This window comes from Pipistrellus hanaki (assembly GCF_964339955.1).
Source record: "Pipistrellus hanaki genome assembly, chromosome: 2".
NCBI lineage: Eukaryota > Metazoa > Chordata > Mammalia > Chiroptera > Vespertilionidae > Pipistrellus > Pipistrellus hanaki.
In genome coordinates this window covers 176,165,615-176,184,327 of record NC_140504.1, presented here as the reverse complement: position 1 = coordinate 176,184,327, position 18,713 = coordinate 176,165,615, and the positions used below count along the sequence as shown (strand labels likewise).

Genomic DNA, 18,713 nt, shown 5'->3' with positions numbered 1-18,713 from the left:
ACAAACAGCCAATATCCAGTTGCTGAACGGGTCTGGTGATCAGGTATTACTGCCATGGCTGTGAAGCTCTAGACATGCAGCTTGCCGTCATGGTCCCAGTATTCGCTGCATTGAATACGGGCCTGCTCACCACCCCTGCAACCACTGCTTTTCCCGCAATTGATCTTCCTGGAACCTGTTTGTCTAGCTAGCTTTGAGGCAGGTGTGTCTGACAGGCAGAGCCCTGTCCACATGCTGATGCCCTAGCAACAAACATGAGAAAGGAAGTATTTTGCTGGCAACTTCCGTAGAGGATGATGGGCCCTATATCTCAGATTCATAACCCGAGGGAATTCGCTAAACACAGGATTGGGTGGTGGGGGGTTGGGGAGATGTAGTTCCAATGCTGAGGGCCCAAAAGAAATATCCAGTGTCCACTGTACCCTTAACCCTCAGGACTACCCCTGCCAGTGTACCGCAGTATACTGCGGAGAACCTTCTGCAAACAAGACTCACAAATTGTAGTGATCGCTGCTAGGCTGGCTACTGAGTAAGGGTTGATTCTAGTCAGGCACAGGCTAGCATCACGATGGAAGACTTACCTCTGGGAAATTAGGAAGCCGCTGTCCAGATGATTGGCTCCAAGAACATACCACCTTGGCCAAGATCTGGGGAACAGGGAAGCCACTGCCAGAGCTTTTGTTTCCGGAACCTTGACATCCTAAGTCCTCACACGCTCCCTCATTTCTCCCCCACGTAGCTCAGTTCCAGATGAAGGCCCGTAACTCACTGGGGAACTGAAAACACATCTGGAGACATTCCTACAAGGAGGTCTAGGAAGTGTAGTGGTGGCTGGAAAGCTAAACTGGGGAGTGTAGGGAGGCCGGATAGGAGGGTGCAGATGTTGAGCAAGCTATCCATCCTACCTGCCTTCCCTCCTCCCCATATCACCTTACGCCATCTCTGAATACTACATTTTAAAAAAGATTTTAGTAGCAATACATTCACATGGTTAAAAAAAAATTGTAAACACCATCACCAGCACACAATGCAAAGTAAACCTTTTATCTGCCTCTGTCCTCCAATCCCTGTTTTCCTCCCAAAAAATCATTGACTTTTTAAAAATATATATTTTATTGATTTTTTACAGAGAGAAAGGGAGGGAGGGAGAGAGAGAGAGAGAGAGAGAGAGAGAGAGAGAGAGAGAGAGAGAGAGAGAAAGAGAGCTAGAAACATCTATGAGAGAGAAACATCGATCAGCTGCCACCTGCACACCCCCCACTGGGGATGTGCCTGCAACCAAGATTTGACCGGAATCGAACCTGAGACCTTTCAGTCCACAGGCTGAGGCTCTATCCACTGAGCCAAACCGGTTTTGGCAAGTCATTGACTTTTACCACTTTCCTATTTAGTAACCCAAAGACAGTGTGTGCATATGTATATATATTCCCCTTCCTTTTTGTTTCACATCTATGGAACGTAAAATATACACTGTTTTGGGTTTTTTTTCTCTCCCCGCTATGCTTTTCATAGCAGGGAGAGAAGCATCCTGGAGAACCTAATACCAGGCAAGGACAATCTGACAACAGTGAGAACTTCATTTCATTTTTACACATTCTTTGGGGTTTTGTTGTTGTTGTTCATCCCCACAGAAGGATATTTTCCCATTGGCTTTTAGAGAGAGTGGAAGGGAGAGGGAGAGACAGAGAGATATGACACCTGGATCGGTTGCCTCCAGAGCTTGATCCCCGGTTGAGGCGAGGCTCCTGCCACCAAGGAACAGCCTGCAGTGCACAATGAGATCAGACCTGTTTGCTTTGAGGAGTCTTAGCAGAAACACAAGACTGAAGGAATTACTGAAGGGTGTAGCCTTCATGACTCGTTGTCCAACTTCTTTCTTTATGGAGCCTTATAGCAAACAATGAGAAGAGCAGTAAAGAAAAACTAGCTGAATACTAGCGCCTGCATTGGGAAAAACGTCCTGACTTGATTAATAATAAGATCTGTGCTAAGCATTTGAGATACGTTATCTCAGCTAGTGTTGATAGTTCACTTGTGATGTGGGTTCACGTTACAGGTGGGCAAACTAAGCTCAGAGAGGTTGTGACCTGCCTCGGTTTACACAGAGGGGTCAATAACAGAGCCAGGGGTTGAGCCCACATCTGGCTGATCCCCAGCCCACATCATTGCTTGATGGCAGAGAGGAGAGAGGTCTCCATCATCTCCTATCGTTAGGAATAGCAGTAGCTGCACCAGCAGCAGCCAGCGGCACTCAGAGCCAGACCACCAGAGAGGAGGCACAGGAGCAGCTCAGGCAGGACAGCAAGAAGACCCGAAGCACTGGGGTACCTGTTGCCAAGACTCCGCAGGTCTATAAGCCAACAAAGGAAGCCGGAGTGACCTCTGGTGGCCTAAGAAGTCACCATTTTCATACCGTGCTGAAAGCGGGAGGGAGGTTTCTGCGGCACTGTCTTTGAGGGTGAGGAACAGTTACTACCAGGTAACTATTCCCCCTTTGTTCTCTGTTCCCTTTGTCATCTTCTGCCAACTCTCTACCCACCCCCACTCCCAAAGTCACACAGTAAGAATAGTGGCGAGGCTGGTAGACTCTGGAGCTAGACGTTTTGAATCCTGACCCTTGGTAGTTGTGCAGTCTTAGTCAATTACAAACATTTTCAAAAATCCTACCATGGAAATTTGCATACTTCTAATACATTCTTTTTTTTTTTTTAAGATATTTTATTGATTTTTTACAGAGAGGAAGGGAGAGGGATAGAAAATTAAAAACATTGATGAGAGAGAAACATCAATCAGCTGCCTCCTGCACACTTTACAATGGGGATGTGCCCGCAACCAAGGCACATGCCCTTAACCAGAATTGAACCTGGGACCCTTCAGTCTGCAGGCCGACGCTCTACCCACTGAGCCAAACTGGCTAGGGCTGATACATTCTTTGTAATAGCTGTCTTAAATGTACCACAATTTATTCAATCACTGATTGAATGATGAATGATCTCTTTAATCTCAGCATTTGGCCACTGTGAACAAGGCTGCAATAAACACCATATAAATATATTTTAGTGCTTTTCTTTTATAGGGTGTCTCCCCAGAAGTGGGATTATAGATGCAAGGGTATGTTTTTATTTTTAATAGACATTGCTGGAATGCTTTCTAAAAGGCCTGCACTAATATACAGCAATCTATAATAATAAAAGCATAATATGCTAATTAGACCAGACAGCCCAATGACCTTCTTGACATCTTTCCAGACAACCTTCCCGATGAAGTCGAGGCTGCGAGGGCCGAACCTCTTGCACGAATTTTGTGCACCGGGCCTCTATTATATAATAATGCCGTTCCAGCAACCCCACAACAATAAATATTATCTGTAATTTTAAAAAGTTCATAATCTGATAAGTATAAAATGATATCTCATTGTTCCTTTAGTTTGCATTCTTTGGCTATTTGTGAGCTTGAGTATACCTCATATGCTTTTTTAAAAAAAAAAATTATTGATTTTACAGAGGAAGGGAGAGGGAGAGAGAGATAGAAGCATCAATGATGAGAAAGAATCATTGATCGGCTGCCTCCTGCACACCACACACTGGTGACGAAGCCTGCAACCTGAGCATGTGCCCTGACCAGGAATGGAACCGTGATCTCCTGGTTCATAGGTTTACATTCAACCACTGAGCTACAATTGCTGGGGTCATATACTTACTCGTTCAAATTTGTTCTGTGAATTACTTTTTCATGTCCTTTACCCATTTTTCTATTAGGTTGTCAGTTCCTTCTTGTCCGTTTGAAAGAATCCATCTTATGTTATAAATAGGAACTTTTTGCCCCACCGGTGTGTCTTAGTGGTTGAGCCTTGATCTATGAACCAGGAGATCATGATTTGATTCCCAGTCAGAGCACTTGCCCAGGTTGCAGGCTCAGCACCCAGTATGGGGGGTGTAGGAGGCAGCTGATCCATGATTCTCTTTTATCATTGATGTTTCTATCTCCCTCTCCCTTCTTCTCTGAAATATATATATTATTGATTTTTTGCAGAGAGGAAGGGAGAAGGATAAAGAGGTAAAAACATCGATGAGAGAGAAACATGGATAAGCTGCCTCCTGCACACCCCCTACTGGGGATGTGCCCGCAACAAAGGTACATGCCCTTGATCCAAATTGAACCTGGAACTCTTCAGTCCACAGGCGATGCTCTATCCACTGAGCCAAATTAATTAGGGCTAAAAACATATTTTTTTAAATAGTAACTTTGTGTTCTCTCCATTGCATACCCTCTCTCCAAGTCCCTCCTCCCCTGATTTTAAATTTATTTTAATGGTTTCATTAAGTCAAGTACTTTTTTCTTTTCTGAGTGTGCTCTTTTGGTCTACTTTATATCAAGGCTCTACACTTTATTTCATTTTTAAAAACATATAAGAAATAAAAATAGATGCTTTTATTTTTAAATGTTTTTCTCTTTAAATTATGTAAACATATTCAAATTTTACTAAAATGTTTTGAGCATCTGAGGTTTACGCAGATACTTAGCAAGGAAAGTGTCTTTTTTTTCCTTCTCAGATGTATTGAGGTTTGATTAACAAATAAAAATTTTATTTATTTATTATAGGTTGTGCAACATGATTTTTAAGAAATACATTGTGATAATTTAATATATGTACACATTATGAAATGAGTGCCATAATCAAGTTAATTAACACATTAACACATCCATTACTTCACATAGTTACCTGTGTGTGTGTGTGTGTGTGTGTGTGTGTGTGTGTTAAGAACACTTAAGATATACTCTCTTAGCAATTTCAATTATATAATACAATATCATTAACAAAAATCACCAAGTTGTAGCCCAGCTGGTATGGTTCAATGATTGCCATCAACCTTTGAACAGAAGGTTACTGTTAGATTCCCAGTCAGGACATGGTTGGGGGCATGTGGAAGGCAACCAATCAATGATTCTTTCATCATTGCTGTTTCTATCACTTTCTTCCTCTTCCTTCCTCTCTGAAATGAATGAAAATATATTAATTAATAAATAGCCGAAACTGGTTTTGCTCAGTGGTAGAGCGTCGGCCTGGGAACTGAAAGGTCCCAGGTTCAATTCCGGTCAGGGGCATGTACGTTGGTTGCGGGCACATCCCCGGTAGGGGGTGTGCAGGAGGCAGTTGGTCGGTGTTTCTCTCTCATCGACGTTTCTAGCTCTCTATCTCTCTTCCTTCCTTTCTGTAAAAAATCAATAAAAATATATATGAAAAAAATAAAATATATTATTATAATAAATAAATCAAATCACCATGTTGTACATTAGATTCCCTCATATACCTTCTAAGATTTTTATTTTTAGCATCTACTGATAAGATCTTTATGGCTTTTCTTTGATTCATGGAGTTTATGAATTATATTGATACATTTCCTGAGAACCTAATCACCCTCCTATGTTTGAAATAATCCAATTTGGTCACAATGCATTACTCTTGAGTGCTGAATTCCATTTGCTAATATCTCATTTGGAATTTTTGTCTCTCTTCGTTAACAAAGATGGTCCATAGTTCCTTTTTATAACTATCTTTATCAAAGATTGCTCTTAAAGTTATGTCAATTTTATAAACTGCATTAAGGAGCTTTCCAAATTTTGTTTGAACTAGCAGATCAAATAACAGTGGACTTGTTTGTTCTTTAAAGGTGAGAGGGATCTTAGTTGCAAAACCATCAGGTTCTGATCCTTTTAGTAAATGGGAGATCTCTAATCACCTCCCAAATCTCTTTTATTGTATAGTGTGAAATTTTTTGCTACATTATAGTTTTCCCTTTATTTTCTAATTAACTTGTATAATTTATAATCTAACTGAAAATTATCCATTTCTGCTAACTTTTCAAATGCATTGCCATCAAGTTGTAGGTAGTATCCTATATAATAAAAGACTATTATGCAAATGGATCCAATAGTGATGATCAGTTATTGTGACAGGCACTGACCAGCAGGGGGAAGACATTCAACGCAGGAGCTGCCCCTTGGTGATCAGTGCACTCCCAGAGGGGGAGCGTTACTCAGAAGTTGGGCTCACCGCTGATGATCACAGTAGCAGTGGCGGAAGCCTCTCTCGCTTCCGCTGGAGCACTAAGGATGCCTGCTCGGTGGGCCTAAGCTGTCAGTTGGACATCCCCCAAGGGCTCCTGGACTGCGAGAAGGCACAGGCAAGGCTGAGGGAGTGGTCGTCCCCCCCTCCGCCCAGTGCAGAATTTTGTGCACTGGGCCTCTAGTGTTCTTATAATTCTTATCACTTTTGTATCTATGATTGTCTTCTTTCTCATTCCTACTCATAAATATTTTGTCTTGCCGGCTGTGGTGGCTCAGTGGATTGAGCGTTGTCCCATGGACCAAGAGGTCCTGGGCTCGATCCCAGTCAGAGCACAATATTTTGTCTTTTTATTATCCTTTTTAAAAAGATTTCAGCCCTGGCCAGTGTGGCTCAGTTGGTTGGAACATCATCCTGTACATCAAAAGGTGGCAGGTTCAATTCCAGGTCAGGACACATGCCCGGGTTTTAGGCTCAAACCCTGGTAGGAGCATGCAGGGCAGTCAATTGATGTATCATTCTCACACATTGATGTTTTTCTCTCCCTCTCCCTTCCTCTCTCTCTAAAAATCAACTTAAAATATTTATTTTTAAAAAGTTTTCAGATTTATTAATTATTTTTACTATTCTTAAAAAATATTTATTGATTTCAGAGAAGAAGGAAGAGAGAGAGAGAGACAGAAACATCAAAGATGAGAGAGAATCATTGATCAGCTGCCTTCTCTATGCCCCCTACTGGGGATTGAGCCCAGTCATTTTAGAATTACTTCTGCTATTTGTCAAACATAAATGCAAAAAAGAAATTGACCTATGTTTGATCTTTATGACATTTGAAGAAATTAGGGAGGACCCAGAAAAAATTAGGAATCTGAAAGGGACAAAAAATGGGACTGAAGTATTATGTTCATTTTCTCCAACTCAAATACAAGGGCATATTGATCAGACATATGACCTATTAGAGGAGAGTGTCTGGAATTTAGATTGTTCTGGAAAAATCCCAGAGATATGTCGAAGCAGACAGATCCCAGGGGTCGTGGTCATTATTTAACACAGATGAGTAAATATAAAAACGTTTCAACCTTTTTTTGTACCACAGATCCCTTAGACCTGCTCCTTAGTAATACGCAAGCACGCGGTTTCTGAAAGTAGAACCTTCCTGACATCCATTTATCATCCCAGAATATCAAAGGCACTTCGCCGCTGGCACCGCCTGTCAAGGATTCAGATAGACCCGAGGAAACCAGCTATCTGCTCAAGGATTCGACACTGACACCACTCTTACATGGTTTACACTACTTGGTTGTTTCCTGTTTGTTTTTGACTTTTTTTTTTTTTTTTTTGAGTAACAGACCTCTCTGGTGCGCTGGTGAAAGTATGGGTCATCTTTCCTAAAATACACACAGACACAACGTTTTGCAGCTTCGTGGGATGGGTGGACTTTTCCGAAGTGCATCCTCCTCTGATCTGGGGTTCCATTTAAATGGACACTTCCTGGAGTCAGGGGCATGGCCTTGAGGACTTTTAAAAACCACCCTGTCCTTTTATCCCGGGGCAAGGACTAGATGGGAGGTTACGGGACACCTAGATCCCGACCCCGACGCCCCTCCACACACCCCTCGGAGCTTGCCAATCCGAGCTCTCCCCTCCCCCAGGCCCGCGCCGCGCAGGTGCGAAACCCTAAAGGGCCGCCCGGGAGCCGCGGCGAGGGACCGGGCGGGGGCTGGAACCCTGGGAGGGGCGGAGGCGGGGGCCTTCCCTCGGTTGCTGGGTGACCGAGTTCTCCGCCCGGGCCGTTCCATTTGCTCCGGAGGGGGCGCCGGCGGCGGACGGTGGCCGGCGGACCCTCCCAGAGCGGCCCTCTTCCGGCCTCCCACCCCCCCGGACGGGCGGTGGGCGCGCCCGTGACGTCACAGGAGGCGGGGCCGGCGGCGCTGCCGGGTGCTGGAGGCGCCATTGGAGCCGGCTTGGCTCGGGAGGGAGCTCCGCGGAGCAGGCGGAGGGTTGGGCCGCCGTCACAGCCGCGTCCGCTCTTCGTCCCCGGCCCGTCGGCGGCGGCATGGCGTGCGGGGCGACGTTGAAACGGCCCATGGAGTTCGAGGCGGCGCTGCTGAGCCCGGGTTCCCCGAAGCGGCGGCGCTGCGCCCCGCTGCCCGGCCCCACTCCGGGCCTCAGGCCCCCGGACGCCGAGCCGCCGCCGCTCCTCCAGATGCAGAGCCCGCCGCCGCCGACGCTCCAGCCGCCCGTCCCGCCCGGCAGCGAGCGGCGCCTTCCGACTCCGGGTGAGCGGCGCTGCGGGCTTGGCAGGACGCCAGGCCCGGGCATGTGGAGGGGGGTGCGGGCTGCGGGGGCAGGGCGGGGGACGCTGGGCTCCTTTACCCACGGACCCCTTCCCTTCTTCGTCCGGAGAAAAGGGAACTGGGGTGCCGCCGGGCCTGATCGCTTCCGGGGATGGGGAACATCCGGGAGGGCTAGTGGGGCCGCAGAGCCCGTTTTCGGTCTTCCTTGGAGCTGGAGCGCCTGGAAGGGAGGTGGGCAGGCAGCAGGAGGGAGACGGGGAGGTCCCTGGTGCCCCGGGCCCTCCCCGGCCCCCGGCCCCTCCTGCCGCCGCCGCCCGGGCCTGCCCCGAGCCGCCCGGGACCCAGCGGGCCATGGAAAATTGGATTCTGCTCACGAACCCGGCCCTGAGGGCCGGAGGCCGGCCTCGGGGAAGGGGCCGGAGAGCGTGCTGCTCCACGCTGGGCTGGAGCTGATCGGGGGACCCGGTTTCCAGAAGTCTGGAGGGGCCAGAGGCCGCCCCAAAAGTTAGGGAATCCGATTTCAATCTGACTAATTCTAAGGGACTGGGCATGTTTTCTTATTTTATTGTATGGCAATTGTACCATATATGGCTTGACCTCGGTGGGTCGTTAGCCAGAATTTGAGAATCCTTAACTATCCAGAGGTTCCAGAAGGAGGAATCGAGCTATCCTGAGCAGAGAGGGTCGCCTTCAGTAAGGGGCATTCACTGGCCAAGTTAAAGGCGAGAGCTGATGGAACAAAACAAAAAAAAGTAAAAGTTAATTTTAAAAAATTTAACCATTGTGTGGGAGTGGAGGGGGAAATGCACCAGAATTAATGTTTAGCAGTTTAAAGGGCACCCGGAAATGGGGGGAGTCTCGGAACTGAACTTTGGCAAGTCGTTTCTTTGTGTGCTTTCTGTTTTTCAAGCATAAGCAAAACCCTGGAATGGCCATAAAACCATTCTTTCTTCACCCCCTAACACTCGCCAGAGAATGTGGGCTTTATGTCGTCCTTTGCAAATCCGCCATGCGGATCTCAGGCCCTCTTCCTCTCTAACCAGCGATCCTGCAGCTGCCAGCCGGGCTGCCTTAGACCGTCTAGCCTCATGTTCACCTCTTTTCTGTGCTGGCATTCCAAGGATTTACCAACGATAGCCATATCTTGCCTAGTCAGTCTTTTATACTTTTCTTACCAAACCATGCCTTTGCTCTTTCCCCCCAGGCCCACTTGGCTGGATCTGTATTCTTGCCTTCCATCACGTTTTCCCCTGCTATTTGCTAATCCAAATACACTTTCTTAAGTCTCCGTCCATTACCTGACTAACCCTGCTCTGTTCGACCTTAAATTCCCAGACCACTTAGGTTGCACTGAACAAGAATGTTTGCAGAAGTTTTTGTAAAAAGTCCTTCAAAAGCAGAGGGTGATTTTTTAATTGTTTTGCCCACTGCTCTTACAGCTTCAAATAGAATCTCAATAAAATAGACTTAATACTTGCTCCGTCTGTCTTGATGAATAATATTATGTAAATGTTTTATTTCTCCCAATACTTCTCTCTAGACTAATTTTATTGTAGTTCACATTATACCAAGTGCATAATAAATGATGGCTGAATGTATTTAGGAGCCTACAAATTTGCAGAGTGCTATAATGGGGTCACTGCTTTTTTCATCTTAAAATTTAATCTGTCCATACAGATCATGCAAACTAGCTTCTTGGTCATTTTATGTTAAAACATTTTGTTTAAAATATGCATTTGTAACAGACAGTAGTGTGGTAAAGGCCTGGGATGGGCGGTTGGTGTGGGCCAGAAGGGGGAGTCAATGGGGAAAATAGGGAACATCTGTAGTTACTTTCTACAATAAACCTAAGTTTTAAGAAATAAAGTATTCATTTGTAAAGATTGATCAGTCCTGTTTGTTAATGATTATTAGCATAGGGTTTTGTTATGAAAGAAAGTATGGGTGATTCATTAATGTTTTGGCTTGTGTGAAAGATACGCTCTGGACTGAAAAAGAACCGGGGAGGAAACCCTAGTTGCTCTGCATGAAGAATAAAGCCAGTTAATAGAAAAGTGCATTTAAAAAGCAGCGGCTCTACTCTGTAACAATCCTAGTTATAATCTCAAAGGTTGTGCAATTCTCTCAGAAATGGTCTGAGACATACGTTTTACTTCAGAAAAAGATGTGTGTCATAGCACTTTTTGTGGTAAAATCCTATAAAATTAAACCTTTTATTGCTCAAATGAGTGAGGTGGATGGATGGATGGAGGCATGAGGGGGGATTGTTGAACTCGAAGGTATTTGTAAACATGGAGTGAGTAGATACAAAGCATTAATTGATCATGAGTTGAGTTCAGGAATAACTTCCAAAGGTAGCATTTTAGCTGAGTCTTAAATGCTGGAAGGGGAGAAACAGCCCCATTTCAAGCAAAGCAAAATTGCTTGAGCAAAAGCCAGAAAACCCACAAATGAAGGAAAGTGATAGTTTACTGCAACTGGATTGTGGTGGAAGATGGAACTGGAAAAACAACGGACTTAGTCTGATAAAACCTAGAAGCACAACCTCAAAGAATGAGAGCCAAAGATTAAAACTACCCACTGTTAAAAAAGAAAATTGGTGCCTGGCTGGTGGGGCTAAGTTGAATGGCAATTTATGAACCAGAAGGTCCTGGTTCAATTACCAGTAAGGGCACATGCCTGGGGTTGTGGGCTCCAGTGTGATGGGGCGTGCAAGAAGCATCCTATTAATGATTCTCTCTCATCATTGATCTCTCTCTCTCTCTCTCTCTCTCTCTCTCTCTCTCTCATTTTCCCTTCCTCTCTTATTTTTTAAAAAAAATAAATTTACAATTTTCTTTAAAAAAATATGTTTTTATTGATTTTTAGAGAGAGAAGAAGAGTGTGGAGAGAGAGAAACATTGATTGGCTCCCTCTTGCATACCCCCTACTCAGGATGGAGCCCTCTTCCAGGGCATGTACCTTGAGCTGGAATCAAACCAGGGACCTTTCAGTGCATGGGACAGTGCTCAACCAGCTGAACCCTAGAACAGGCCAGAGCAGAAATTTGCTTTTTTTTTTTTTTTTTTTTTTTTTTTTACATGCTTTTGCCTGTTATATATGGCCTTCTTGGGAAGAAAATCACATCTGCTTCCTTATTTTTCTCCTGTGTATACCATGTTTAGATTCTTGGACTTGCTAGTTCTTCTTCCAGCCTCAAAATTGTATCTTTCTATTTGTTCACTTTGCCATGCAGGAGGCAGTGAAAGGTTTATCAAAGATCTTCTGTTCCCATGAGCCTTGTCCTCAAACTTGTTCTTTCTTGTTTCAAATCTGCAATTACTTACAACCTTGTATTGCATCTGGCACTTGTGTGCTTGGAGAATATATTTTAAAGATGAAGCAAAGACTTCATAAATTGAGAGATCTAACACATGAACTTCACAGCATTCTTAAAGGAAACCTTTGCTAAATACTGCATTGTTCCAATGTTTAGTTATGTGTGGAGCTACTTTGAATTCATGTCAGTTCCTGGGCTGTAACATCATTTATTATGGCATTAATAGCTTTGATTTTTTTATTCTCACAACTTTATTGGACAGACATTAGTATTTATATTGAAGAACTAGGCTAAAGATTTTGAATGACTTCCCAAGGTCATAGTCACACATCTAGGAAGAAACAAATTGAATTGTTAACACTTGCTCCTTCCTATTAAAAAATAATAATACACCTAGAGTAAGTTATGCATTAGAATAATGTGAGTTGGGGTGGGTAATATAATTTTCTGGGTTTTAGGAGCCTTTATTATCTGAAAAGTGAACATACATTCTACCACAAAAAAAAACACTTGAAAACCACATCCTTCCAGATTCTGTGTTGTCTCTAGGAGTATACTTCAAGGTGGTTAGTATTTATGTGTCCTGGACTCCTTTTATTAATAGTGTTTGATTTTTTGTTACCTTGACTCAGAATAGTAACTTGAATCCTACCAAATATTGCCTCTTATAAAATTAGAAAATTCTCTTCTAAGTCCTGTTCATGAATTCCAAGCAATAAATTTCAAGTCTTCCTTTAGCTATAAACATAGTGGTTTCTGCTTTCCTCTTCTCTAAAGATCTTAGTCCAAATCGGACTAGAGTTTCACTATTAGAAGCCTTGGGTGGTTAAGAGACTCACCCTTAGTACTCTGGTTTGTGAAATTGTGCAACTTAAGGGAGATAGGAAATACTGTGTTTCCCCGAAAATAAGACATCCTCCGAAAATAAGACCTAGCGCATGGAAAGATAAGACATTCCCTGAAAATAAGACCTAGCGCAACTTTGGGAGAAAAAATTAATATAAGACACTGTCTTATTTTTGGGGAAACAGGGTAGTTCCCTATTAGGTGACGGACTTTTTTCCTTATAAATTGTATTATAGTTAATGCTACAGCAAACAGCAACTCTGGTCTTCAGGAAACAAGCAAAGAGAACTGTCTGAGTGGCTTATGCCAAAATAACTGCTACTCTACATATTGTTGAAATCTATACTAATAAAAGGGTAATATGCTAATTAGACCAGATGTCTTCCAAACAAAGCCAAGGTGGCAGGGGCTGAGGCAGAGGTGGTTAGGGGCAATCAGCCAGCAGGGGAGGGCAGTTAGGGGCAATCAGGCAGGCAGGCTAGTGGCTAGGAGCCAGCGGTTCTGGCAGTCGGACATCCCCTGAGGGGTCCCAGATTGGAGAGGGGGCAGGTCGGGCTGAGGGACCTTCCCCTCCCAACCCCCACACGAATTTTGTGCACTGGACCTCTAGTAGTGATAATAAGAGGGCACACTTTGGGGTTATAGGAGGTTATTCAGTATAAATATTTTTCTTGTTAATATTTATTACATGGGGAGAAGGATAAGAAGAAATGACTCAAAGTAAATGCTCAAATGTGTTTCTTTTTTTATTTAGAGCAAATTTTTCAGAACATAAAACAAGAATATAGTCGTTACCAGAGGTGGAGACAATTAGAAGTTGTTCTTAATCAGAATGAAGCTTGTACTTCAGAAAGTCAGCCTCACTCCTCAGCACTCACAGCGCCTAGTTCTCCAGGTAAGTATACTTTAATTTGCACAGCCCATTTAAGAGTTTATAAATGCTATTTAAAATGACAGGGACCACTTAATTGGTAAGTGGTGTTAGTTGGGAGTACTAGAAATGTTTTGAAACTAGACAGAGGTGGTGGTTGTACAATGTTGTGACTATATTAAATTGTTCACTTTATGTCACTTTCACCGCAAATAATTTTTTAAAAATTCTACCGGGAATGTGCCTGCAACCAAGGCACATGCCCCTGACCAGAATCGAATCTGGGACCCCTGACTCCACAGGTCGAAGCTCAATCCACTAAGCCAAACCGATCAGGAACAAGTCTCAATTTTAGTAATGTAATTTTGTTTTTGTTTTTAGAGAGAGTGGAAAGGGGAGGGGAAAGACAGAGCATCAATGTGAGAGAAACACATTGTCTCCTGCATGCACCCCAACCAGGATCAGGGATTTATACACAACCCTGTATATCCCTTGACTAGAATCAAACCCAGGACCCTTCAGTCCATGGGCTCACACTATCCACTGAGCCAAACTGGCTAGAGCTAATTTTGAAGTAATAGAATATGTTATGGGTAGAGAAACAAGTACAGATAATAACTTGCTAGATATTTTGGTCAGGTTTCATTTGTAGAGAGAAAAAATTGGTTTAAGCAAAAAATTATTTGTTTCAGGCTGTTGAATATTTTTATAGACTAAAGGCCAAAGAAACAAATTCCAGGTTAAACCTTGAAAAATAACTCAGAATTGGACTACCAGTGGAGCTGCTTTTAAAAAAAATCATGATCAGGAAGTCAATTTCCATGTTTACTGGCTTTCCAGTGGACATTTTGGTTCCTAACTACTATCTTATAAACATTTCACTCTTCTTGGCCCAGATTCAAAAGGGATCAGGGATGAGATGTGTAGTGGTAAATTGTCCCCTTCATTCATATTTCGATGACTTTGCTAACAATTTTTTATATTGAGCAAGTCATTTGCGTTCCGTAAGTGTCAAAATTCTTTTCTTATCAAAATCACCCTGGAACTTAAAAGATTCTGAAGCCCGACCCCAGAACTAGTTCCACCGGTAACTATGATGCACCACCTTGGTTAAACATAGGTGTAGGTGATCTCCAAGAATCTGGGTAGCTCTCATGCAGTGAATCAACTTTTCCTAATCTAGACGAGGCTTTATGTCAGCTTTAAACTTTTCATTCTTATTCTTGACCAAATGAGCATTGAGTCTGGGCTCGGTTGTTATGGCATCAGAACAACTTGAATACATGTTATTTCTCTTCTCAATTTACCTTTGTCCTTGCTTTGTAAAACAAATGTCAGAAACTCAGAGAATTCTGTGGAAACATTTCATGTAAATTAGTGAAAAGACCATTTTTATAAACAATTTTTATATCCTAGGGCTGTTTGCATGATGCTATTAATTCTGAACTTTAGAACTAGAATCTGTAAATTAGATTTGTCTTTTGGCCAGGTTCCTCCTGGATGAAGAAGGACCAGCCCACCTTTACTCTCCGACAAGTTGGAATAATATGTGAGCGTCTCTTAAAAGACTATGAAGATAAAATTCGGGAGGAGTATGAGCAAATCCTCAATACCAAACTAGCAGGTAGGGTGAGGTAGTGGCTATGCCATTGTTAATAAGTTCAATAAGGATTAACCCCAATTAAGTAAATGATAATTTAGGAGTAGGACATCATGCAAGAAGACTTAATGAATTGTGATTATTAAGTTATTCCTTTTGGTGATTGTACATGTTTCATTTATAGGAGGACTCTTTACTTACATTTCTGAAAAAAGATAAGCCAAGCTTTTCTGAGAATTTCTCATATGAACAAAGGCATTGAGTAGACTGTTTGGGTTAACTGGCTTGTAAACAGGTGGTTGGGATAGTGCTGACCATCAATAGGTGATTGGGAGGTGCTGAGTATAGTTAGCATAATCAGACTTCCTTAGTGGGTGTGGGAAGTCAGGCATCCTTGATTTTGTGATACATTAGAATAAAGTTTGGAAAGCACCGCTGAGGCAAGAACAAAAGGAGTGATTAATGGTGGCAACAAGTTAGAGCCTTTTCCGAAAGGAAGGGATCTGAATCAGGAATAGAAAGTCCCTGTTCAGTGAAAGAGGAGGGTGTGATCGGGGAGACTTTAGGCAGCAACGTCTCCCTTTAACAGTATTGTTTCCTAATACTGATGGCCCACACCATGTGGTGCCTCAGAATGTTAATAAGCCTGCTGTAAATTGAGAACTGTTGGGGTTAGCAACATTAAATGGGTTTCTTTATAGTAGAATTTCTTTAATATACTAATAATGTGTATTTTAAGAAGAAACTACTATATCATTCGCCCCTCCTACCACCACCCCAAAATTGTTCGTTCAGACCAGCTGGCTCTAAGGCACTTCTGTAGAAACTATAGGTAGTATGGAATTTTCTCCTAGCTTTTAGCCATCCCACCTTTTCACTCAATGTGTATGATGAAATTTATAGCTACGGTAGAGTGCAGCAAAGGGCTTCAAGTTTCATGTTTTATAGGAGATATCCTAAAATTTGCTGGCATAGTAGTGATCATGTCTGTCTGTCTTAGGAAGCCATTAGTAGAGGATAGATTAGGAAAATGTTATAAATGATCAGTGGTTAAATCTAGGAGCTAGGGATTTGGGTCTGGCATCTAAGAGGAAGTAACAAATCTCAAGAATGACTGTTATAAGGAGGTCCTGGGAATAAGCAATTTAAGCAGGGAAACTAGATGTGATCCTGACACTTGATTCTTGAAAAGTGGGGGAGAGTTTCCGGGGATAGTATACACTGTCTTTCCCCTCACAGAACAATATGAATCTTTTGTGAAATTCACACACGATCAGATTATGCGACGATACGGAACACGGCCCACAAGCTGTAAGTATTGCCAAGTTTTCTTTGAATTACCCAACTTTCAAGAGCAAATTTTAAAACTGAGTACCTTGTTTCCTGATAGCAAAAAGCCCTTGTGAAGTAAAATAATAGCTAGCACTTAAAGAATACTTACATGCCTAGCACCAGGCCAAACCTTATGAGGGAAGAATTATTATTGTTATACAAGTAACAATAGCACTTAAAGAAGTAAAGAAGTTAATTTGTCCAAGTTTATGTAGCTTTTCCTCAGAAAGGTAACTTTGTTAATTTATGAAAGTTGATTTCTTAGGCTAACTTGTCAAGAGTATGATCAGAATTTAATTCTAAACATCTTGCAATGACCAGGTACTCAAAACATAAATTATAATAACTATATATCCACTGAACCTGACTCAGATTTCTTAAATTCTGAAGAAAGAAGGACCTTTTAAGTGGTGATTTATATTCTCCATGCAGTATATCACATTTACCATTAGTTATTTAAAAGGACAATCCTATGTTTTTTAGTATTTTTACATGTTTTTGTTTTTTTTATTCCTAATTTATAGATGTGTCCTGAAGCTTTCTTGCATATCTGGGTACCAGGTTTGACCTCAAGAGATGGCTGCTGTGCACTTTTTGCAACTGGTTTGATATCACATTTCAGCTCCAACTTTGCATCCTGAGAACACTTAAAGGTTTCTGCAGGTCCATTTTATACAACTTGAAAGACCTTAAAACTTTCTGGTTGCCACAAGCATATCTTTCTTTTCTGCTCATCCAATAAACAGCTGTGCCCTACTGTGATAGATTTTCGAAGCAAAATACCTGGAGCAGCAGTTTAGCAAAATATGCCCTCAGTGGCACTCAGCAAATGGAGTTTCCCCAAGCACATTCTGTAAGAAGTGTGTATGAGAGTGTATGTATATGTATGTACGTGTATTTTAAGTTATTATTTGTATTGTGCAAATTTTTTTTGATCTTGGGGATTCTGGCTGTGAATTTGATGCACGACAATTATGGTTAAAAACATTTGCTTGATCTACAGAAGATCATTAATGTTTTGTGACCATGTAAGTTGTAACAGTGGGTTGTTTTATGTATAGGTATTATTAAATACAGGGACTGTTTTCAGGCACAGAATATGAATCATACATTAGGATGGACATCAGATGTGATTAGATGACATAGCAAAGGTCTGTGGTCCTAGGTCTATAAATGCGTGGTGAGGAATTAGAACAAACTGGAGACGGACCATTTGACACATGGAATCTGCCTAGCTGTATTGGAAAGATACTTTGACTCCAAGCCTTAAAATACCCTTGTGGAGTCTGTGCTCACCTCATTCACACAGAGAGCTCCCTGGACACTGAACCTCTAAACAGAAAAAGTCTCCCCTAGAGCAGGAGCATCAGGGTTTTCTTGGGAGCATAGACCAGGTGAGCATGGCTGGGGCTGGGCCAGGCCCCGGCGACACTGCTACTTGGGAGGAGCCACTTCACCTTGTCTCAGTCATTACATACAGATTTGGATCCTTTGGTCAGCTTCTCCCAAATTCTTTTAAGAGGTGTCCATGTTCAACTGCTTGAGCTTTGTTTTGGCAACCCCCTGCCCAAAGTTGCTTACAGACTGTTCTTCACCTCGTTTTCAAGGCTGAGGAACAGAAAGTAGCCTCTGTTTTGAGGAGGTGGAAGTTAAGTATACATTTATTTTTTACTGTGACTTGTTCAGGACCACATTTTACAAATGCCTTGTTTCGTTTATTATTGTTTCTGGAAAGGAAAGTTCTATTAAAATTGTTTTAGTTTGAATATAGAATAGTTTTTTTAATTACAGCTTATTTTGAAAAATCTGAGTGTAATTAAAATGTATGCCAATACCTTCCAAAGTAAGGTAATATTCAGAGACAGTTCTGATCAGATGGCTTAGAGATAATTTCTGGAATATTCACAATGGAAGATTCCTTATTAATGAATGTCTTTGACTTAAATCTAACCAAAAACTGCAACGTTATTCTTTGTACATTTTCATTATATAGTGTTAACAAGCTTAGTTGCAAACAAATAAAATACTCAAGCTATTTGTTTATCTTGCCTTCTTAATACTGTGATGATGTTTATTAAAATAATTTATGTGAAGCTGCTATAACCACTTCCCCAGTTTAACATTACATTTAAGAGTTACAGACTTTTTAAAAAGCCCAACAGTGATCTTTTGATAATTAAGAATTTTTTTACTTCATATTTGAAGGGCAATTTGTTTTATCTCTTCTTTTTCCAGGGTAGTCACTGTTCCTGAAAGAGGAACATAGAAGCGGCAGTAATGGGTGTGGTGTGGCCTTACCGTGGGGTAGCCACACCAAAACAAGGGCAGGCAGTTTTGGGGGCATCAGAAGTCCTGAAGGATGGATCAGGAATGGGGAACAC

The 18,713-nt window shown here is 42.3% G+C and overlaps 2 protein-coding genes across 2 annotated transcripts in view; one reads left to right on the top strand and one right to left on the bottom strand.

Annotated features, from left to right (window-relative positions):
• The window catches only part of RHBDL2 (rhomboid like 2), a 92,901-nt gene that overhangs the window by 52,124 nt on the left and 22,064 nt on the right, over positions 1 to 18,713 (bottom strand). The gene's annotated exons all lie outside the window — the stretch shown is intronic.
• On the top strand, positions 7,983 to 18,367 carry AKIRIN1 (akirin 1). The gene is made up of 5 exons (XM_084872039.1): positions 7,983 to 8,346; positions 13,284 to 13,424; positions 14,890 to 15,024; positions 16,240 to 16,311; positions 16,857 to 18,367. Exons 1-5 carry the CDS (start codon positions 8,124 to 8,126, stop codon positions 16,865 to 16,867), a joined length of 582 nt encoding a protein of 193 aa, XP_084728165.1. The 5' UTR covers positions 7,983 to 8,123; the 3' UTR covers positions 16,868 to 18,367.